Source organism: Protomyctophum parallelum, assembly GCF_964188405.1.
Source record: "Protomyctophum parallelum genome assembly, chromosome: 3".
Taxonomy (NCBI): Eukaryota; Metazoa; Chordata; class Actinopteri; order Myctophiformes; family Myctophidae; genus Protomyctophum; species Protomyctophum parallelum.
The window spans coordinates 38,601,529-38,626,075 of NC_139698.1; the positions used below are offsets into that span (position 1 = coordinate 38,601,529).

Genomic DNA, 24,547 nt, shown 5'->3' on the forward strand with positions numbered 1-24,547 from the left:
GCACGCACGCACGCACGCACGCACGCACGCACGCATGTACATGCGCATGCACACCCACACACACACACACACACACACACACACACACACACACTTTATTTCGATTCGGTGCAGGTGTGAATGCAATCCGCAGCAAATAAAGGAATTGAAGTAAACTATGTGGCGGAAGAATGATGAGGAAACACAGCGCAAAGATGTCCCGTTACTGTGCATAGACGTGGTCAAATGAGGAGACTGAAGCCCTCATCGAAATATGAGGACAAGTCACGAGTAGGCTACATTAATCAATTGCTTATAAGAAAACACATAAAAACACTGCAGTGTAGCCTACAGAATATTCTGTCTGTCTGTCTGTTATGTCTGTGTCTGCGTAAACATGGAGTGCTATCACTGTGTGGGGATAGCCTAGGGACTTTCTTCATCTCGATAAACTTGTAAACGTTGGAGGTCGGATTCATTTTGCGCTGCTGTCTGTGCTCAGTGCACTCAGCGCTGTGCCATGCCCAAAAGAACAGTGCGTGCATGCATGAGAGAGAGAGAGAGAGAGTACCCGGCAGCCCGACGACACACTGCATGCACGTTCATTTTACGTGACGTCCTAACTATTACTCTGAGCATAATTTTAACACCATAGATTTCACTGTGTAGTTTATGAATTGAACACATTGATAAAGGTCCCTGCTGCGTTTCCAATTGCTGCGGATGACAGCGCAGTGTGAAGGCAAACACAGCAAATTAAATATGCAAGAATGATGCAACTTCTCCTCCCATTTGCATCGACTCAACCGAAGTATAGGTGTGAATATGACCTTAGTAGAGCAACTGCTGTTTACAACCCCCTTTTTGTGTATCCTCCTTTCACTAGGAAAGACCAAACATCAGACATAGGAACCCTTTAAGATGGTTTATTGAATAAACGTGGAGTAGGTCATTGTGGTCACAATGCCGAGGCGTGAAGTATAAATGCGGGGTATGGTCGTCTATGGGTGGCATGAAATACATGGTGGGACCAGAGGTTCGAGGGGGCGGACCCAGATACTTTGGCTTAGGGGTCGAGGCGTGAGCCTGAGTGATATAGTAGAAACCCCAAAAGTATCTTTCTAGAATTTACCAGACCCTGGAACGGTGGGCCTCGTGGAGGGCGCGTTGGAGCAGACGTAGCTGTGATGGGCCTGGGAAGACCGTCGGGCCGAGGGTCTGGGTTATGTGGTCGGGAACTCCCTTGTTGGAGCTGTGACGCAGCTCCAGTTCTGGAGGAGTAGCCGAAGGAGTGTTCCGGGGAGTGTCCTGATCGGCGGGGACCAGGTGGAGGTAGGAATGGAACCAGAAGCGGATGGCGACTGAACCGCTGTTGTTACAAACCCGATGGCGTGCGTGCTGGGCGTGTCGGGTGAGTGAGTGGTTAAGGGGGGCTCGTAGGGCTGAGGAAGGTGTTGGAGATGGGAAGCCCAAAAGAAAACTAAACTGAAGGACTATAGGCTTCGAGCGTGGCATTGGTGAGGGGGCCTGAATAGCCGGTGCGTTGAGGGTTAAGGTGTGGGGGTTTGGTGTTGGGGAGATAGGTGTTTTGCCTGCTTGTCAGTGCAGTTGGGGCGGGAGTGGGAGCCGCCACAGAAGGTGCAGATGTGGAGCAATTTGCATGAAGACAGTTCGCAGCCTCCCTCATTGAAGTTGTTGCATAGCATTTTGTTGCCGACAAACACCAGCGGGCGGCCACGCCTGTCTTTGGCTTTGGTGGAGGCGGGGAAAACCTTACTGGAGGTAGTGACGCTCAGTAGGGGGGGGGGGGGTGTAGCTGGATTGGTGTGCGGTGTTACGACGCCACCTCTCGGCCGAGCGGGCGCCTGCTGGGCTTCTCCTGGGCTGGGAGGGCGACGCGTAACGTCACGACGGTGCGACGGACCCGCACTGGCTGGCGAGGCTGGTGTTGTTGTTGTTGTGGTGCTGTTGCTTCGTTGTGGGATGCGGGTGGTCGTGAGAAGGTTGAACAAGCTGAGTTTCCTGGCGGATCTGCTGAAGGGGATGCCTTTGGCGATGAGCGCCCGTTGTAGTCCGACGACAGTCCAGTCCGACACGATGGTTGGTGCTGAGTTGTTGGAGCCACGCGGGGAGGCGGCGGAACAGTTCTGCTGTCCGGCTGGGGAGGGATGTGAAGCCTCGCGAAACTCCCGGGGTGTCCGGAAGAGGTCCTCGTCGTCCGAGGATTGATGGCAGGGGCGACGGGAAGAAGAGCGGGTGGAGTGGTGCTGCTGGGCTGGTACCGGGTTCTGCTGGTGGACGTGGCGAAGAGTGGTTCGTCGGGAAGGACGTGATCCGTCACGTTGCTGGTGTTCATGGGTCTCCGGGGCGACGGCGGGATCGGCGACGGCGTCGGTGCGGTGAGTACCAGTAGCGGGTCTGGCATGGTGGTCGAAACCGGGTCTGCGCTCGGCGGCGGCGTTGGGTTCGCTGGCGGCGGTGGGTGGACCCTCGTAGTCCGAGTGGTAAATGTTGGGCAGAGAGGCCATTCTGGGCTGATGGACTAGGCGTGAATGTTACGCAAAGTTCAGGTTGGGCAGGGCTGCCAAGCTGAGAGAAGATGCTGGTGATGCTATCTATACTAACGTGAGAAAATAATATGCGATTATATCTCATGTAACGTATGGGTGTGCTGTGTTTACTGGAAACTAGCACACTGGCATTTTTGACAATTGAGTTTAAGTACCCACGGTTATGGGCGAGGTAGGAGTGGCCAGGTTAGTTGGAGGTGGGTGAGTGGTTTGCATGGTTGGCAAGGGTGGAGTTTGGTTGGCAAGGGTGGAGATGGCAGGTAGGTGGGTTGTCTTCTGCTTGGTCAAACCTCCCGAACCTTAGTTGTTCCAACTCCATTTATTAAATTTTTTGACTAATCACCTGACTAATGACAGCTCATCAAATGTAAGCGAGCTAGGAGTCTGACCCCATACTCTGAAACACAGCCTAAGCCAATGGGAGTCTGACCCATACTCTGAAACGCCGCCAGAAACGCTGCCAGCCAATCGCGTAGTAGCGACTAGCGACCTAGTCACGATTGCCTGCCTCCTAAACTATGACACATGCCCACGGAGGGGCAGCGGAGCGTGGCTAATGTTATGAGCTAACTGGAGAGCAGGAAAGATGTACAACAGAGACAGTGTTTGTTTCACCTGATAAATATGACTACTGTAATATTTCTTGTTTGCTTTAGGCAAGTATCTTTATTATGTTCTCTATGAATTTACTGGCCTGTGATAGGCCCCATACCATTAAATTGTAGTTTCAATGGATGCTGTTGTAATTAATCTACTTACAGGAATTCCCTGATCTCCTTGTGTTCCTGAAGGTCCATTTGGTCCTGGGACCCCTGGCGCTCCCGGAGACCCCTGAGAGAGAAAGAGAGAGAGAGAGGGATTGACAGAGACAGACAGTCAATTGAGTTTACAAGTAGGACGCGCAAACGCGGGAAGCGAACGCAGCTCGTTTGTGTGTGTGTGTGTGTGTGTGTGCGTGCTACAGCTGCGCCCTCTGGTGGCGGGCGGGTGGTGTCACAGCGGGACAGACAGACACACAGACAGACAGACAGACACGATCTGCAGGGTCTCATAGTTAGTGCTCAGTGCGTTCGCAATCACTGCGTTCGCAATGTGTCTGACCTGCCATAGAATATAGGACAGATTCACACTGAGTCTGTTTGATTCAAACTGTTCCCGAATACGATTGCCTGTTCCCGCTCGCCATGATTCACATTGGCCTTGACTCTTCCACACCCGAGTACACTTCATTCAACTGAATGTTTGGGTGATCCGCTCCGGGGAACGGTATGTAGCATTCACACTACCACAATATCTGCCAAGTGGTCCAGAGTGCGCACCCGGGACCATAGTGTGAATCTGCCCATACACGACCACAGAGATAAAGGACTGATGACTTACCATAGGTCCTGTATTGCCCTGTCTTCCCTGTGGTCCATCTTTACCTCTTAGACCCTGAATTACAGAAAACAGTTACACACTGTACAAAAAACAAGGAACATGTTGCACAATCCATGTCTAATTTGTTCTACAGTATATGGATCAAAAAGAAACAGAGCTATCAACTGAAGACCATGCAGTAGTTTGGATGTTCTCCTGCTTAGCCAAGGTCATTGGCAAACTATGAGTGTGTTACAAAAAACCTGCTCAGCCAGAAAGTGACATCAGAGTCCCTTCCACTGGGGTCGTGGTGGTGTCACACTGTAATACTGCCCCAATTAAACCCACCTAATGGGCCTCTGGAACTGGCCTTGGCACAGTTGGTGACAAGGCTGTGCCTGACATCTTGCAGGGCAGGCGTCCAAAGAAAAAAACAGCAATGCCCGTAAAACTGTTTAAGGGGAAAAGGCTATTCATGTCTATGTTTAGCTGAATTGTTCATGTATTTCTGTGTGACAAAGAATAAGCGGAAATTGTGTACAGCACGTGTCGTGTACAATATATGAAGTTATTAGAAGATATTATACAGTACTTTTATCTGTGGAAACGTTAAAGGTTTTATGACATTCATTTTTCTTTTTTCTTTTAGGTTTTATGACCTCAATTACACACAAAAAACCTGAACTTTGAACATTCAGTGGATTTTCTGTGGTCTGAAGTTTTCTTTGGGGTTTGGAAGCCTTTTGAGCTACAATGAAAACAGGCAACACAGTGAAAACAGTGACATCTGCTGGCAAATCCCATTGACATATATGGGATTTGCAGGGTCTTACATCACTTACTGCCAGCAAATCTGAGCACCTGTTTGAGCCAGAAAACCCCAGATCACAGAAAATCTACTGAATGTTAAAAGTTCATGTTTTTTGGGTGCAATTGAGATTAGAAAACCTAAAAAAAATAAGAACAATTCCAAAACCTTTTTTTTAATGTCACAATCCCTTTAAAGGTATATTCAGTGATTTCACTTAATTCAAATATCACTTATTTTTTTTGTTTTGTTGTGATAATCCTCCCTACTATAGAGTGTGCTGACCATATAAGGAGTTCCTCCCTGTCCCCAGTTAACCCCTGGGGGTCAAAAAACCTTAGGTTTTGTTTTTGACTCTCTATCCTGATTGGACGAAAGGCTGGGTCCCACAGCCAAAAACGAAACCTACGGTTTTTTGAGTGAAATCACTGAATACACCTTTAAGGTGTACTGTAAGTGTGCATGCCTGGATGGCTTTTACAAAGTAAAATACTCAGCGTTAACTTACTGTATAAATTATTTACTCTGAGTGGACTCATCCATTTGGTTACATTTGTACACTCTCTCTGAGTTAACTACTTAAAACCTATAATATAGAGCTTTATTAGGTCCGCTCCTTTTTTACAGCTACACCAAATCTACCAACTCACAACGTGATTTACATTTTTTTGGGGTAAATCAGAATAGGTAAGCTAGGATTAATGTGGTTAAATGAACACTAATTATTTTATTGTGTACTGCTCTGATCTTACACAGGCTGTATTCAATAGCTCATTGTGACTGAGATGAGTCATTTTAATATAAAGTTGGAGAGGGGGAAAGAGCGCACACTCAGCAAGGTGCCAGCTAATACCTCATACTGTAATAAGAATACAAGTGACAGGCTGCAGATGCACTTTGTTGAGGAATTGGCAAAACAAAAGGACAGGCACAGTGTGCACCTCATATTTCATTCAAAATTGTGGAATAAATTAGTTTGTGTCACAGACTGACCTTTGAATGAATTACCTTGTTGTGTGATTTCTGCACACAGACACAGCCTATTATTGTCCCTGTACACATTACATTTGGAGCCATTTTCAGTTCTGAATATGTACTAGTACGGTAAATACATACATACAATCGATGATTGAAGGGTTAAGAATTTTCATCCGACTCCCCGCCTGCATCTGAATTTATTTGAGGGAACGATAGCTAATGGTAGTATTGGTAGAGGTTGAAATCAGTAGGACATCATAGCTTTCGGTTTGCTTTGTCAGTTAAATGAATGGAAAACCAGATACTTTGGTGTTTGGTACAATAGCATACAATATCACTATAACCATACACAAAAAGCATGTATTGGTATCTCTCTCTGGGTTTTTCATGTTATAATACACCTGACAATAATTTCAAAGCATCTCACACTCATTGGGTGTCACTCAAACTCCCCAGACATGGCTATTTCATTTCCAGAAAAACATTTTAGAATTATAAAGAGACACACTTGTATACAACATGAAATATGTAGGACAAGTCAAGAAACGAAATGAGAAAAAAAAGAAAAATTTAAAAGAAAGAAAGATAAATGAAACGAGAGCCCTCTAGAGTTTCCTGCTCATAGCTTATCGAGTTCCACATTTCAAAGCTGATCATTTTGACCGCTCCATCACCCTAGTATTAAAGGCAATCAAACCTATAAGCATAATTTAAAAGCAGGGCAAGCCATGAAGAAAAAAGTATAATCTCAGATAATCCTCTCATTTGAGTTCAGACCATACTATGAGCATATACGTAATAAGACTGGAACCATTTTTGAGACGCACTGTCTATCCGGCTGTCATTTTAGACTGTGCCATTGGTTGAAAAAGAAAATCATATGAATTTGAACTGATATTGGTATAGCTGCAGATAAAGCCGTACACTTAATATCCTTGAAGTGCAAGTAAATTAGGTTAAAGGCATGGCAAGGCCATGTAACCAACTCTAATCCTCAGATAGCTGTGTGGTGGTTTAGCGTGTACAGTTGGGCTATAATGTTGGGTTTAATAGCAAAGCTTCAAAGTCTTCTCTGTAAGCCAAAGAAGAGCACCACAGTGCTTAGTAGGGAATTTCCCTGTGGAGCGACATTTAAAAACACTCCCCATACTAGCTACAGCCTTGAGCTCTACCAAAATCATATGGTAAACTTCAGTTTTCAAATGAATACTGTATATTCCTAACACATAGGCCTATGCATCATGTACAGTACAGTATACAAGCTCAGCCATAATATCGTCTGCTGCAGTCACGGCATGAAACACTATATAAACTAACCCTGAATGAGGTCTGGAGCAGAGGTTTGGCATCTCCTACTTTAGAATCTGAAGGTCATACGTTTTGCTTTGAAATGGTATTAGATGTTACATAAATGTATTTGGGGGAAATTTAGGCATAAAAAGGCCAGTGATGTAAATACATGATATCACAAGAATACACTGTATAAGCCTAATGTTATGAACGACAACCTGGTGTCACACAATAAACGCTACCCAGTTACACCCACTAATAGGCTCTGCAGCTGGGGCTGTGGTGGGACTATGAATTGGCGAGAAGATAGGGTATGATCAATCACTCAACAGAGTTGAAGTACATCATACCCATGGTTCTAAAACATGTGTGGTGCATGCACATCATGAGAGGTGATACCTCAGGTTCCTTCTTTCATCTTCTTTCATTCATACATTGAATGAAGACCGAAGAAAACCAACATCTGACAGTACCGATGTACAATTTCTGGGAGGGGGATACCAGTGTTTTTGTTAGCATATTGGAGAAATGCTAATGGTAACAGCTTGTCAGTATAATTTTACCCACTACTTCCAGCACCCTTGCTTGGGCGGTCAGACCACTTTGAATTGGCCTTAATTGTTATCTCAACTAACACCCCTTTAACGTTTCATGACTACATCTTGCATGGTTGTTGTAACGCTATATCACACTGAAAAAACATGTCCACAGACAAAAACATCACAAGGTGAAAGGAACACCAGCAACACCCAACTGTGTTCACACATCAAAAATAATTGGTTTTGTTGATAAAATTGTTAGCTTGAAAGAACAACGTATAAATTAATTAGGCTTTACATAGTTTCTGTTTAGCTACAGTTATACTAATTTGACTAGTTACAATAGGCCTATTCATTTTTCATGGTGCTATATGTTGAGGTGAGTTTAGAGGCAAAGTAGGCTGGCCCAGCCAGCGTGCTTTCTGGTCTAGAGGGGCGGGTAGCGCATAGATGAGGAAGCGCTGTATAATATTGGTTCACTGATCTGAGCACGCACCCCTGCCTCCCTCCGCCCCTCCCCTCCCTGGTAGAAAACAGCAGAGAAAACTGACGTCACCATATTTGGAGTGACGCCCCTCTGCAGTCTGCACTGTAGTTCACTCCCACTCCTACACCAGGAAATGTGTCTTGTTCTCCCAGGCTTTCATTTTTGAGCCGAATGCGAACGAAAATAAAAGCCTGGGTACCGACTACCGAGGCTAGAGGCAAAGTAAAAACAAAATAGCAAAATCAATGGAAATCATAAACTCCCAATTACAAATATTATCTATTATTTATCACACAACAATGTGACTTTGAAAAGTATTGATAAAACACCCAGGAGAAAGTAATTGTTCCCCAAGACAGATTTAACTGGCCAGCTAAGTGCTAAATTGGCCAAGCATTTTTTTTTCACTATCAGCCAGACAAACGCACATCTGATTTTACAATTCAGATGAGTGCTGTAAAAATGACCTGCTTCAATCACGGTTGTGATTGTACACATACTACTTTGTGCTGTCTAATGGCCTGTGTGACAGGCTCAAAAGAACAGATGACAGCCATGGATTTTAGGACAAGGTATTATTTATTTCTGAGTAGCATACTGCTTGGCATGCCTTTGTTGCATCCGTTGGCCACAAGGATATAAGAAGGTAAACTCCCATATACCAGAGCTGTAATGACAAAGGCATGTGGGATGGCTGATTTAGAACAACAGGTGTAAAGTCACATCTAGTTCTGAGCCCAATTATTAGGACTTCTATGGTTAAAAAAAAGACTTCAGACCTTTCGGCGTCCTGTCACAATCAAGAGCACAGCTAAATATGATTGAGTAGCCTATCTATACTGTACCAGTGAGATACATCTAAGTAAGACGCCCTGAGGGCTGAAAAAACAGGTCTGGGAATGCCCATATATGGATTTCTTTTGGGGCGTTTTCGGGCCAGGTAGCGCGCAAAATGTGTGCTAATTAGTAAGGCCAGGCGGGGCCTCGGGCCAGCCTAGTTAGGGCGTGATAGTGACGGACGGACTGACTGACATCAGTTTGCGAATGGAATCTTGTTTATTGTGAGAACAGTAGTGCGCTCTGCTTCTGAAAGGCAGCCAATGCAGACAAACATTGAAAATATGTAAATTTTCTTTTACGAGTGGACATAAAATGTAGCAGATGAGCTTTCTGGCACTCAATCATGCCGTGAGGACAGATAGACAGATGGCAATCGGCAACCACTTTAGCAATTTACTCAAAGTTATTACTTGGACCTGATCAGAAATCTATTAGCAAACCAACATTTCACTGCACATAGTGAGTATGAGTATACACCTTAAATCACAGACAAGCTGGCACTGCTGACAGAAAATTAAACTGATACACAGACTGATGTACATTTTATATACATAAACCCTTTGTCTCACCATAACGAACAGTGGATATTCAGGAGTCAGATGGCATTGGTAAAGGTGAACGCCCTTCCCAATTCCTTACCCTAACTTTAACCATACCAAACCCAACAACAAAACAGGAACATAATTATGTATTTTTTGTTTTTCACCATGTGTGTAAGAGTTTGCAGCAGGTATACATAAATAACCCTATATTAGATCCATGTCACAACACTTTAACTCTGATTATACTATGTAATAATAATACTTAATATACTTAGTATATTTATCTTTCTGTGTGGTGAATCTTACCCTTGCTCCCGGTGGCCCGTCTCTCCCCGCCGTGCCTGAACCCCCAGGAACACCCTGAGAAATGACAGACAAGGTGGATGTCTTATTAAAGCAGAGAGATCATTTAAGCAAGTATCAGCTGATATATATTTTCACAACAAGGACCCCCTTAGCTGAGAGAGAGATTTTAAACTCTCAATACTTAGTAAACTTAGGCTCTGTACTTGGTCTGCTCTTTTTCCCTCTACACCAAACCACTGCCAGCCTAAGGAAGGGCGAGAGGTTGTGTTTTCGTCTGTCTGGACACTCAGTGCTAAACCTTTTGTGCATGCTGCCAGTCAAATCTTATGACATACTGTACCATAACGACACTCTCCATTCATTCACTAAAAGCACCATGATGTTCATGAGACTTTAACCTGTGTAAAGCAATTATGAGAAACTGTGAGACCTGACGTTATTAAGTATTATAATAAATCACTTATAATGCCTTATAATTGTTGACATGAGGCATCATATAAAGCAATATGAAGGCTTATATAACCTCTTTCCCACAGGTCACCCCGTTATTGCATTCCCATCCACTCATCTGCAGTGTGCTGATAGTGAATGTGTTAATGTGATTTATATCTACTTCAATATGAGTGGAGGACCCATAAAGTAGGGCAGTTAAGGTCTGTAGGGGTCTCTAACCAGAGGAGCCAACAACTAGCAAGTAGCACTCAGTCAGTAGTATAATGCAAATCTCTGCCAGGAGGCTTATTGCCCTACCTCTCTTCATCCTTCTCTCTGTCTGGACAATGGGGGAAGGGATTTAATAAAGGACATCATTCAGTGCAACCAGAGTAGACTGGCTATACGAAGACATTGAAAACTAATGCTGCTATCACCACTGTAAAACAAACGTCAAGTTACAATGTTATAGCATTTCAATATGTGCGTGACCCTCCCAGCTGAGCTCCAATGTTAGTAACACGTAATTCTGAACAGATTGCTGTCATTCAATGTTCAGTGTAATCTTCAATAACTTAAATAAATGTAAATGTTGAGTTTCTGCTGCCCCATTGTCACTTTGTAAGTCCATTGCGAGAGGCAGTGAACACATTAATGTAATTTACATTCCGTCCGTCCGTCCGTCCGTCCGCACGCACGCACGCACGAGCACACACACACACACACACACACACACACACACACACACACACACACACACACACACACACACACACACACACACACACACACACACAGCTGTAGGTGTCAGTGGTAGAGATAAAGGGTAAGAGGGACTACTTCATACATCTGTGTGAAATCTGGGAAGAGACAAAGTTTAAATCATTCCTTACTTAGCCACTTAACGCACGCACGCACGCACGCACACACACTACTGTAAGGACAGAAACTTTGTACAGTAACGGACATACAGTACGCACATATACACGCACGCATATTTTGCTATACATTGCAGCTGCTGTTGATGCATTATTCACTGTCAGACTAAAACATAGAGAGGGGACTGCTGATGACAAGGTTACATTGTATTTACTACAGAGAGAAAACAAGAGGAAGGGGAAGAGAGAAAGAGAGAGGAACGGAGAGAAAGAGAGGGGAACGGAGAGAAAGAGAGAGGGAGGGAAAGAAAGAGAAAGGGAGGGAGGGGGAGGAATGATTTAAAGTCGGGCAGAGGAGGAGAGAGAGAGATGGTAATGGATGTTTTAGGTTTGAGATATTGTCTGTGGTGTGCTGTATATTACAGCAGGGCCCTGGAAGCTGCAATATTTCCTACCGAGCCAGTACGCACGCACGCTCGCATGCACGCACGCACGCACGCACGCACACACCTGTTGGCATGCACGCAAAAACGTGCATGTACAGTTGCGCATGTGCACGCACACACGCACGCATGCACACACGCACGCACGGAACACATTCCCCTACTGACAAAACACATTATTACTTGTTAACAGCGCAGCACAAGGCTGCAGCTTTTATTAATAGGACAATGCTATGCAGCATGATAGTGGTGCAACAGGGACTCACTGAATGTGATTGTGAGCTGGTCTGGGATTGGTTTCTCTCTTCTCATGAGACACAAGGTTGTCAACTTCCTCACTCTTATATACTGTATAGAAGATGTGTTCAAAATAAAACAAGCTTGTTGCTACTGACAATATTAGCATGGTCTCTTTTTTGAGTAGCCAATATGCTGTAACCTTGTTTTCTTCAATTTAGTCATTGTGGCAATTAAGTCATCCAATACATGTTTTTGCGTTGCCACTGTTCCTGTTCCCAATTACGATCCCCAATTTCCCCCCTCAAGATCAAACAATTCTGATTATTATTTTTATGTATTTTGTTAATCAGCAAAACATCATTTGCCATTTCAGACACATTCCAGAATATGCCTGGTGTCGTATTCGCCACAAGGGTGAGAAGTGGATGGAAGACGTTCAGGGAACACATGCCATTTCTAACATCCAAGGCCCCATCCCTGAAGATGAAAGGGCAAGTGTACTCTGCCTGCGTCAGCAGGTGAAATGCATGACGTATGGAAGTGAGACATATGGGCCCTGACCAGGGGGGCAGTCAGCCAGATATTTCGTGAAGCCTCATTTGAAATCGGTAGTTCATATAATGGCCTGTTGTGGCGCTGGACCGGACCCAAAAAGCCCCATAGCTCCATAGAGGCCCATGTATTTTGGCCCAACTTCACCTAGACTGTATTACCTTAATAAACATGGTCATGAATACTTTCTTCTTCCAGTCACTAGTTTAAAGTCTCATTTCTAATGTCATAATATTCTTTTTGGAAAATTATGGTCCCATTAATTAAAAAAATGACCATAAAGAAAAAAAAACCATCGCGTATGTTCTGAGGGGCGTGGCTACCATTACAGTCTATGATCGGGATTCCCCTCCCACTCGAGTCAAAATAAAAACCAACGGAGAAGAAGGGGGGAAGTCCCGCCTCGTTGTCTGGGCAGCCAATGACCAGCTGGTATACAAAACGGAGCCAGCCAATGGCCAGCTGGTACCAAAGATGGCGACTTACATCAGGAATTAGCATATTATTACAGGCTTCATTTTACGTTCATGTTAGATCCGGGGAACGCTTTGTCCATATTTTTTACAGTCTATGGCCCTGACAGAGCAGAGATGCGGATGATCAGATGGATGTGCAGTGTGTCACGGAGGGAGAGAAAGACCAGTGCAGAACTGCAGACTAGAGCTGAGTCAGAGAATGGGAGTGGAGGCCATAGTGGATGTGGTGAGGAAAGGCAGACTGCGATGGTACGGACACATAGTGAGACAGGAGGAGAGCGATTGGGTGAAGAAGGTGATGTCAATTAACTTATAGGAAGGGGGTGTGTCTTATCTAAATACTGTATCTGTCTGGGGTGCTCTCAAAAGTAGACGTTAAGATGACCCCAGACATGTTTGAAAGTGAAATATCCTTTAAGCATTATGTTAACATGATGACGTTACAGAATTCATGTTGAGAGAATACTACTGCATGGAGTTGGAGTAGCATCTTTAAAAAATAACATATAAGATATGATTTCATAAGTTATATTACGGAAATGGAGCACAAAAACCACAGGTAGAATAATTATCACATTTCCTCCCTGTCTCTCTCTGTTGTCCAATGATGTATCTGAAACCTGCCTTGACGCAGCAGATCCACATCCGATGTGACACCTAGTTAGTAATATCTACATGGACGTTGCGGCCTATACAGTATGGGGGATTTCAATTGTATTGTTCAAGAGTAAACGTGCCAGTGTAGCGTCACCATGAGGCCTATTTGAAAAATGTGGGTCAAGTGTCTTTCTTGGGCTACTGTCTCTGTGTATCAGTCCGGCGGGTTGCCAAATAACAAGTTGAAATATGGCTTTTTGTGAGTGTGGGTTGGTTATACCAGTGGGTCCCAAAGTGGGGTCCGGGGACCCCCAGGGGTCCTTGAGGGAGTCCCAGGGGGTCAGCTAAATGATAGTTTGGAACCAAATGGACTCTTATGGGTCTGTAACCCAGTTCACAATTGTAGGACAGATTGGAGTGGTTAGAAGTTCTACAGTAGGCCTACATTGAAAATGAAAACAGTGGACACCGCTTCCAGTAGATAGACAAGGATACAAGGCCCCCCTTGCCCCTATATTTCTGGCTATGCTAGTAGTTCAGAGGTGAAGTCTGAACAGGCCAAACCAGGAAAGGTCGAGTTTTATTTATTTATGTTTTGCTGCTGCTGCAGTGAAAGTGTGTGTGGAAGCGCCTTCACCCCTGCACATTGATCTCCTTTGACACCTGAGGGCCGATCATTAGAACAAGTAAATAAATTATGTTTTCAATTAAACTGGTTCAACTCTGCTCTTCTCGTGAGTCGTACTGTTGTTGTAACATGTTTAAGTTTTAACATACAATTGAATTGCAGTGTATTGTAGTAGCCAAAAACACACACACACACGCACGTGCACGCCATTCATCTTCATGACACAAGGCAGTGGCACTGCATTTAAGAATATATATTTACAGAAGGACTCTTCTGCATCTTATTACTGCCTTTCTGACACTTCAAGATCACTCTGAAGACAAACATTCTTTGACTCGTACATCAACCACACAGATGTAAAGTGTGTGTGTGTGTGTGTGTGTGTGTGTGTGTGTGTGTGTGTGTGTGTGTGTGTGTGTGTGTGCGTGCGTGCGTGCGTGCGTGCGTGCGTGCGTGCGTGCGTGCACAGAATTCTCCTTTGTCCTTTTTTCATATTTAAGAGGGCATACACTACACTATCTCACCATAGGCCCTGGTATACCAGCCTCTCCAATCTCCCCTTTCTCTCCAGGAACACCCTGAGGAAGAAAAAAACCAATATGAACAATGACATTATAATTCAAATGGAGCTTTGACTATAAAGATGAGTATCAAGGAACAGGGAAAACAAGGCACGAGAAATGGCATGTATTCATGGGAATGTTAGGCCATTACAGGCCCCTAGAACAACTTTACTGTGGCTTGGCAAAAGTCCTACATGTGTCTGGAACTGGATTGAACGGATTCATCATTAATTGTCGGTTTATTTTGGCAAAGACCCCAAAACTCATTCTCCAGCTACACTCCTAACCCAAATGCCCTTTGTTATCTCACAAAATGAAAACACGAGGGAAACTAATGGTACTGTACTGACTACTGAGGTATATCTAACTGCTAATAACTACTGCTTTGTATACCCTCTTGCGAACACGAACGCATTCAAGCGAGCACGCACACATGCATGCAATCTCCTACCGGGGTTCCTTGAATAGTCAGCCCACTGGGTCCCTGTGGTCCAGGGGGGCCTTGGGGTCCTGGAGGGCCACTCCCTCCTACTGGGCCTTGTGGTCCCTGCAAGGACAACAACAAATGTTAATTCTACTTTTGAGATGGTTAATAAATGATGCCCAAATTGCCCATCAGTTCATAGATATTACACAAATTCCTGACAAGCCATCAGGCTTAAAAGAGATATTCCTTTTGTTAAAATAATAAGTGTTAAATTGCGATAGATTGTTTGTTCAGTAACAGGGGTCTCCCCATCTCTCCAGCTCTTTAGTGTTTGTCAAATCTACTAATCAAATAATTCCCGAGCGCGGCACGGCTGCAGCTCACCGCTCCTTGGCTGCGGCTCACTGCTCCAAGAGATGGGTCAAATGCGGAGAACAAATTTCAATGCGGTAACGTGTGTGACAAATTGTATGACTTTGACTTTGACTTTGAAGTAATGAAACAAAAATAAAGATGAGCAGAGTAGCAGACACAACTGGAACATTATAAAGTTGAACCTGATAAATGATCTTGTGGGGATCTCGCTCATGACAGGATCAAATTGTGGTTAAAATTGTGGTGTTTCCAAAGACTATGTGAAGAGGGACACATTGCCTGCAGCATAATGCTGCATGCAACCATGTGTGCAGTACTGTTCTGCAATCTGTGGTGATGCTCATTGCAGTAGTGATGAGTCTAAGTCCAACAGAGCCATCATACAGAACGACTCTGATGCTTAACTCTGTTTGACTCGGCAGCTACCCTTTTCTTTCCTGGTTTACAGAAGAAAAGTAAACCACATCTGGGTCGAATTAGGTAAAAGAAATGTACAGATTTCATGTTCATGTTTCAGACCAGCCACCACTGCTGATGCTGAGCTGCAGGGCACTGGGAGGGACAAGTTGCATCTAAAGGTATTATAATGAGATATATAAATGTCAGTGAAGATGTTTTCTTTAACATTAGATATCTAATTCAAACTGCAAGCAATGTCAAGCACAATAACAAAACATAAACATGCAAGATGTTACCCTCCCCTAGCTGTCTTGTTAAATCTTATCTTATAGTTTTGTTTTAGAGCCACAGCCAACTATCGAAACAGCACCTTTGCCTTTGGCAGCCCACTTTATCATCACAAGCAATTCGCAGGAAGTTAAACACAGGTTAACCTTATTACAACATGCTTGCGGTTTAGTCATTTGTATTGACCGTTTCCACACTCCAGAAAATGGAGTTAGGCATGTGTCAATTAATCTATAATCAGGTTATGCCAGTGACTTCATGGTTCATTGGATCAATGTGTATGTATTGAAGATGCAAAGCAGTAAGAGGCAGAAGTGAGTGCTTTCAATCATGTACACTGCACGTTTTATTGTTTCACCAGCGGTAATATAGCCACGGTAACCTTCATCCCTGCTCTGCTGTATTGATTTACTGCTTGATGTCTTTCCCAAATAAAAAGAAAGCATAGCGAGGCATACCAAATTGAATACATGGATCCAATGGTAGTGAAATGTACATATATTAGCCCGTAAAACACTTGACCTACATGTAGTCTTGATGAATGCAAAGGTTAAAAATGTAGTTTAGATAACATGATATTTAGATGGAAGCTAGTTTCATTATTTACCTGGTATCCTATAGTTTCAATGTACAGATTTAAAATGTTATATATAATTTATATTGTTTAGACTTTAGACTGATAGAATGATAGGTTATTGGTGTACCATGTAATCCTAGTTTACTGAGGCATACACACTGTCTCTGTATCTGATAGTTTACTGAGGCATACACACTGTCTCTGTATCTGATGTACTGTATGTGTTCTGAGGCATATACACTGTCTATGTATCTGATGTTTGCCTTGCTTATTATAAGTCGCTCTGGGTAATGGAAGAATTGAAATCTGATGCCCAGTTGACAGAAAGTACAGTATTCAAAGGTTTAATCGTAATAGAAACACATGAAAGATGAAAAGCCTGTAGTAGTTCTGACATTGATACAACTTCAGCACCAACTGTCCAAAGGAAGTACAACCGCCCTAACTACAGAAGCTATGATTAGCCGTGAGCTAAAGTAACCATGAAATTGCGCATGCGTGCGTGCGTGCGTGCGTGCGTGTGTGCGTGCGTGCGTGTGTGCATACGTGTATGTGCTCGTGCATGTGCATGTGTGAGTACGCAAGTAAAATCTGGAGTGTTAATATTGTTGTAGTCGGGCAGAAATCTCCATATATGAACTTTCTATGTTTTGCTGTTAATTTATGCCCTTATATATCATACAAGAGTGTCACACAAACGTAGTGAAAATTGTAGCAAAATGGACATAGGTTCAGAGGTTTACACCTGACGGCAACGATATAAGGGTACATTATTATTGTCAGAGTTAAATTAACACTGTTTATTACATGGCTTGGTTGAATGCTTGATTCTGATTGGTCAATCGCTTAATTCAGCTGTGAGTTATCTCATCATAATGACCGCTCCGCTGTATAACAGACCTCTGCCTAATCAAACCCTCTGAGCACCAGCTGCGCGGTATGTTTTGCACTCCGTCCGTCCGTGTGTCCGTCCGTGTGTGTGTGTGTGTGTGTCCGTCCGTCCGTCCGTGAGCAGCTAATCTCGGCCACCGTTAACCCGGTCGATGCCAAATTTTTCACACACACTCCCTGGATGCCAACGATGAACCTCTGCCCCAAACTTTCCAGAACGGCCTGTTATAGCGCCACCAGGAGGCCGCTTTGTGCAAAACAAGTTTTTGCACAGCACACCTACAGATTTTGTCCAAACATCACGCAAATTGGTACACAGTCTCTCTAGAGCCATTCAACCAAACCGGTCTTTCAGATTTCTCAGACTCCATCCTGATTGGTTAAGATTGGCTTCCAAAGTTCACAGGAGTGCTCAGTTTCAAACAAAATGCTGCAAATCATGAACACATCGCGTGATTTCCGTGAAATTGTGCACCCACATTCCCACTAGGCCCAGGACAAAATGCCACATGAACAATTTCAACTCAGCCTCAAGGTGGCGCTATAACTGGCCGAAAAGTGTTTTTACCTCTAACTGCACGGATCTGTGGATAACCTGGTGGAGACCTGTGCCCAGAAGGGCACTTTTTCTAGTTTACTGCTGTTTCCAACATGACAGCCATGTAAACACACACACACTAGTGACACACAATGTCATTTACAGCTAAACATTGCTCTCAAAAATGTTTTTGAAAACATTTGAGCGAGAAATAGACGAAGCAGTACCCGAAAATGGATTATATTTGATCAACTCACTTCCTTGTTTTCCGACAGTGCTCCAGCCCTGCAGCTGGGCTGAGGCAGCCAGCGCAAACTTATGGAATCCTTTTTTTGTTGTGTTTTGGGTCAATGTATTCATTTATGTTAGGTAGCCATGTAATAAGCGGGATAATATCTGGCTAGGTGGTCATTGTCGGGACATAATTCACCTTCAGGGAGTTTAACCACCTCGGCTTTGCCTCGGTGTGCCATGCTTCACCCCTGTAAGAGAGAGAACTGTGCCACACTCCAAAAGCAACAGAACTATATCCTTCACACACATGGTGTATATTTACACACTCTCATTGTTTCAATGGAGGTGTGGGGGGGGGGGGGGGGGGGGAGGGATTACACCAAATTCTGGTGAATTTCAAGTTCTGGGTGGGCCCGTCCATATCCTGTACTTTACACCCGTCCTCAAATTCGACACACGCGTTCCACTCCACCACAGGGGGTGCAGTGCCCGGTGTCGAGTCGGTCGGACCCACAGCTGTCCAGAACTGCCCCAAAAAGGTCCAAGGGTCCATATAGGGAGATGGCCTGTTCTAACATCATTCTGACGTCTGCATAGACTCCATATTTGGGCATGCCTGACAAAGAACTCCATTATACTATAGGCATAAAAGGGACACAGACATAATATCTGGGTAGGCCATGCAATTCCAACTTGCATCGTTCCAAGTAGGCCAGCGCCCAACGGGTATCGCTGTAGAGGCCCCAAGGGCACCGCTCTAGTATCTGACAAATTTCGTCAACAAATAGAAACTAGACTACAATGTTAGGGAGGGACTAGTGCAGATTGGAGAAGAGATCCAGTAGAACTAAAAGACGCTCGGGTGTTGCGCTCCGTTCTGAAAACGATGTGTTGTGAGTTTGTATATCTTCTATTTTCAGCATGCAACCAAGTGTAAAAGCCGGCATTACGACGCCATAACGGCCTGCCAACACCACATTTCGACTAAAATCTTATAGTACAGCAGATAATAGGAACGATCTTTCACTTGGTGATACAAGCGTGAAATTTGGCATGAACATGCCTCTGGGTCACCTCTTTAACTTTTTTAACCGAGCCAACGAAAAATCCAATATGACGGTCATTTTTCAAGATGGCCGCCAAATAAAAAAGGCCTTTTGTGGCGGTTCTGGACAACCATGGGTGCGGCCGACTCGAGACCGGGCACTGCACTCCCTGTGGGTGTGTGGAACGTGTGTGTCGGATTTGAAGTCGGTGGGGCGAACGGTTCTCGAGTTACGTGGATTAGAGATGTACACACGCACACAAAATTCGTGCAATATAGCAGATCATTGGAACGGTTGTTCGCTTGGTGATACAAGCGTGACATTTGTCATGAACCTTCCTTTGGGTCAACTCTTTAACTTTTTTAACCGAGCCATCCAAGAATCCAATATGGCGGTGCTATTTCAAGATGGCCGCCACATCTAATTGTTAGCCTATGTCTACATTTCTTACAAATTTTTGGAAAATTTTCACCATTATAGATAGATTTTTTTTTTTTTTTATATATATATATATTCTTTATATTTTATTTATTTATTATTTTATTTATTTTATTTTTCACTGAAAATGGTAGCATGCTAATGCTAACTTAATGCTAACATGGTAGCATGCTAATGCTAACATACTAATGCTAACATGGTAATATGCTAGCATGCTAACATAGCATGCTAACATGATAATGCTGACATGCTAATTAGCATTAGAAAATGGTAGCATTAGCATGCTACCATTTTCAGTATGAAAACTAAAAATAATGACAAAAAAATTAAAAATAAATATAAAGAATTAAAAAAATATATTAAAAAAATCTGTAAGAAATGTAGACATAGGCTAACATTTAGATGTGGCGGCCATCTTGAAATAGCACCGCCATATTGGATTCTTGGATGGTTGTCCAGAACCGCCACAAAAGCCCTTTTTTATTTGGCGGCCATCTTGAAAAATGACCGCCATATTGGATTTTTCGCTGGCTCGGTTAAAAAAGTTAAAGAGGTGACCCAGAGGAATGTTCATGCCAAATTTCACGCTTGTATCACCAAGTGAAAGGTTCTCTCACAATATGGCTGTTAGCCGCTGTACTATTATGATATTTAGCTGACTAAAACTAGACTAAATCTAAGGCCTGGGCCGCTAGCGCACCTAGGCTACAATGTAGCCTGTCACATTGAGTTCCGATCCCGCCTTTGCTGTGTGTCACTCCCTATCTCCCCATGTCCTGTCAGCCTACTGTCCTATTTATAATAAAAGCTAAATAAGCCCAGAAAAAACAAAACAAAACAAAATCTAAATGAAATTGTATTCAAAAGACTATGATTAAAAAATATATATTAAAAAATCTGTCTAAATCAACACTGCCCCATACAAGATCTGTGTTGTTGATCTTTCTTGAACTCTTTCAAGAGTTTTTTTAAATCTACAAGCCCCCAATGCACTGCATTGTGAGCCGATCTATACTATGTTCATATAGTGTAGATGTGTATAGGGTAAAATCGGTTCAATTAAATTGGATGCTACATTATATTAACCCCCCAGGGACCCCCAGGGTTCCACAGACCCCACTTCTAGAACCAGTGCTTTGCATTGCGGATGAAAAACTCATATCTTTACAGAAGTAAGACAACTAAAACTATGTTGATTTGACATGCATTCACTGGAATTATACAGTGGGCAAATGGGCTCTCAGGGAGCCATGAAGCATTACTCTGCACATAAAAGCCTTTGTAAGATTTTTACTAAAAGAGAAAACGAAAACGTATTTGCACAAAGTACAAACCCATACTGCTTTCTCCCTACATGTCAGCAGTAGCCGTGTAATCAATAGCAGGTGTGTATTAAGTGGTGTGGGACTGTGGAAGGTAGTAACATTGAGGCTATCAGTATAACTATAATTTCCTTTTTTTACAAGCTCTATAGTCTGCAGGGTCCCACTTTTACTCCTGGATAACTTTTAAAAGTCAAAGATAAAGTACAGCATACACTGTACAATCCTGTGTGTTAATCTAACTGGACACAGGGAGCAAATGTATATAACTTAGTTATTATGAACTAAATGTTAAAGGAGCATTCAGTGATTTGGGTGATTTGGAAAACCCCCTAGTCCGCCCCGGTAACAAGATGTGGCAACAGGCCAACAGCACACACACCAAGGCCCGCCCTCGATCGATCATGATTGGTGGAAGGCCCCTCTCTGTCATGATTGGATGAAGGCTGGGCCACCCAGCCAAAAACGAAACCTAAGGTTAATTTGACCCCAGAGGTTAACTGGGGACAGGGAGGAACTCCTTATATGGTCAGCACACTATAGAGCATCGCAGTCCCTCCCCCTTTCAGAACAACGAGTGGCCCAGGAAATGATTTTCCATTCATTTTCTCCATAGGCTTTTCCTAAAGTATTTATTTAAAGATGGTTATGCCGCGGACAAAGCCAACTCAGATCGTGACAAATCATGACAATGAACACAATGTTTTGGGCCGATCAAATAATTTATAAGAAGAAAAACAACAAAAAAAGTGTTATTTGTTTGGCCCAAAACATTGTGTTTATTGTCATGATTTGTCACGATTGGCTTTGTCCGCGGCGTAAACGTCTTTAAATAAATACTTTCTGAAAAGTCTATGAGGAAAATGAACGCCGATTTCTTTTCCGGGTCTCTCGAGGGGGCGGGACTGCGACGCTCTATAGTAGGGAGGATTATCACAACAAAACAAAAAGAAAAGTGATATTTGAATTAAGTGAAATCACTGAATATACCTTTAAGTAAATATTAATGAATTAATACAAATAATTAATTGAGGCTTAAGTAATTATTAACTAATGATGAAATGACCACTGGGCACAGAAACCACCAGAAAATATATAAAACCCACCACGTGTGGCCCTTAACTAAGGATATATACTATACTATACTATACTATACTATACTATACTATACTATACTATACTATAGTTGAACTTCAAGTGTACAAATGGACCCATAAATGGAACATAACAAAATCATGTGTATGGGTCGATACTAGACTACTCAGTATATTTGAAACTGAGCATTCCTTTCCCCGGAACTTGATGGTGTAAGATTGTGACAACAGAATATGAAGTAACTTTATTTTACTGACCGTCACGCCAGACTCTCCCCTGTCTCCTCTGGCTCCCCTGATGCCGGGACCACCCTGGAAAACAATTCAAAACCACAGCTGAAACTAGACAGGCAATGTTACAAAACACACAAAAGTGCACAGTTTGCATCTAAGGAACATGAAAAAGATTGTAGCATTTAGTATCGACCCCTGTCTCTGGGTCAGCACTTCTATTTTAGTTTTTTGGCTATTCTGCGTCTATAGTTGAAGTGAAGGTGGACAGGAAAGAGGGAGAGAGATGGGGTGGGACACGCAGCAAAGGTCGTCATGAACGGGACAGAGCCTATATGTGGCATGCGCCTGGACCGCTAGGCCAGCGGGCGCCCCGGGGTCAGCACCTCTGCCTGTTTCAATAAAGTTAAACCCTTAAAACATTTAATAACATCCAAAGCATTTCATTCTGTATTTTTGCATTATTCATGGTGGCCTTTTATGATCTGTTCTGCAGCTTACCGATCAATTTGACTGCATCTGCAAGTACACTTGTTGCAGAGAGGACCCGGGGAGATTTAAACCTTCAGTTGACCCTACTAGCCCCAGGCTTTCAGAGGCCAGGCCGCACACATATGCTAGTCATCAAACCATCTGTGATACTACATCCTCTTCCTGTGTTTGCTTTAATAGGTCTCCCCAGGGACCGAGAGGGTGGCCAGGTAGTTCCTATATGGCCACAGGGGATAGGAGGGATGGTGGCAGGAAGGGTGTGGGGGAGGTAGAGCAGAACGAATATGTAGCAAAGAAAAGTCTGATTTATACTTGGTTGCATGGTGGTGTCGCATATCGGAAATACAATCTACAAGCTAACAACGCGTCGCAATGTGATACATTGTGAGCTTGTAGATCGGCTATTTTGGGTATGTGACACTGGTCCGCAACTAAGTATAAATCTGGCAAAAGAGAACGAGGAGGAGAGTGGAACATTAGGACAGAGAATATCATGAAGATGTTGAGTGGAAAAAGGCAACTATAGGGCAGGGACATTCAGATGTGATAACATCTAACTAACCCCAATGGAGGAATTCAGTTTTCCTCATTTCTCCAGGTGCCTTTTCTGATAAGCGCCACGCAGAGACAGAAATATTAACACAAAGAAAAGGAGAAATCGGAAATGTGATTCAAAGAGCAAAAGTTACGTTATGCATTTTAAGCGAGCCAACCTTCAACTCCCCATCGCATTCAAATTTCAGCAAAGGCCAGTGATGTTGATATCATTTTTGTTTTTCTTAGCTTCCCTAAGGGGATGCGTTAACCCTCCCACAAACACACATACACATACACAAATGGATACATACTCGGTAGCAGCTTGACAGCGGTTGGTTATCATATCTACATGAACCATTCATCAACATCCATCTGTTATAGTTATAATGTCATCCAAACCCCATTTACTGCCTGAGCCATGAGACCTTCTGGGGGCAGACAGAGATTATCTACAGAAGACAGAAAGATCCACATGTCTGCTCTTCTGAAAGATGTAAGGAAAATAAAACACACATAAAAAGGGAAGGGGGAAAAGCGACAGAGAGGCAGACAATGGCATAAAGAGACGTAAAAGGAGAGAGACAAGAGAAGAGCTGTGTCCATAAGCTTCAGGCATGCAAGAGTTAGAGAGAAATTGGAAAATGTAGGAAAAAGAGGAGGAAAGAGGGAATGACAGAAAAGAGGATGTGTGACACTGCAGATACACTGATACTTGCAGGCTAGATGGTGAAACGAGAAGGGGAAGACAGACAAAAGACAATGACAAAATCACAGATTCACAGAAGAGGAACACACTTGTCTGCACTGCAGAACTCTGGTACCAGAATGAAACGAGAGATGTTAAGAGTAAGAGACAGATAAATATCTGAAAGGGGCAAAGAGGTTAAAGCTTGTGGTCTACGGATGTGTAAGTGGATCTGGCCAGCCAGCCAGAGAAGAGAAGAGGGAATTGTAATCGGCTGTGATAAATGGAATCTCCACATAATTACTTTTTCCAAACACACCACTGTTGATTCACACTCCTGGACCTCAGTACCCCAGCAGAGAGAGATGGTGAGAGAGAAGAGAGAGAAGAGAGAGGGGGGGATATGGGAAAAGACTTCATAACAGCAGTACAGGAGAGTGGAAGGGAATAAATTATCAAGGACAAA

At 43.5% G+C, this 24,547-nt stretch overlaps 1 protein-coding gene across 5 annotated transcripts in view; it reads right to left on the bottom strand.

The window, feature by feature from the left end:
* The window catches only part of col14a1a (collagen, type XIV, alpha 1a), a 594,115-nt gene that overhangs the window by 420,646 nt on the left and 148,922 nt on the right, over nucleotides 1–24,547 (bottom strand). For all 5 annotated transcript variants that reach the window (XR_014569038.1, XR_014569039.1, XM_083761059.1 and 2 more), the window contains exons 37-42: nucleotides 22,395–22,448; nucleotides 14,959–15,054; nucleotides 14,469–14,522; nucleotides 9,699–9,752; nucleotides 3,930–3,983; nucleotides 3,309–3,380 (exon numbers count right to left, since the gene is read on the bottom strand). Coding sequence is in view for 3 of the 5 variants with exons in the window: in XM_083761059.1 (XP_083617185.1) it covers nucleotides 3,309–3,380; nucleotides 3,930–3,983; nucleotides 9,699–9,752; nucleotides 14,469–14,522; nucleotides 14,959–15,054; nucleotides 22,395–22,448 (384 nt within the window). In the remaining 2 variants the exon portion in view is untranslated. The remainder of the gene's footprint in view (nucleotides 1–3,308; nucleotides 3,381–3,929; nucleotides 3,984–9,698; nucleotides 9,753–14,468; nucleotides 14,523–14,958; nucleotides 15,055–22,394; nucleotides 22,449–24,547) is intronic.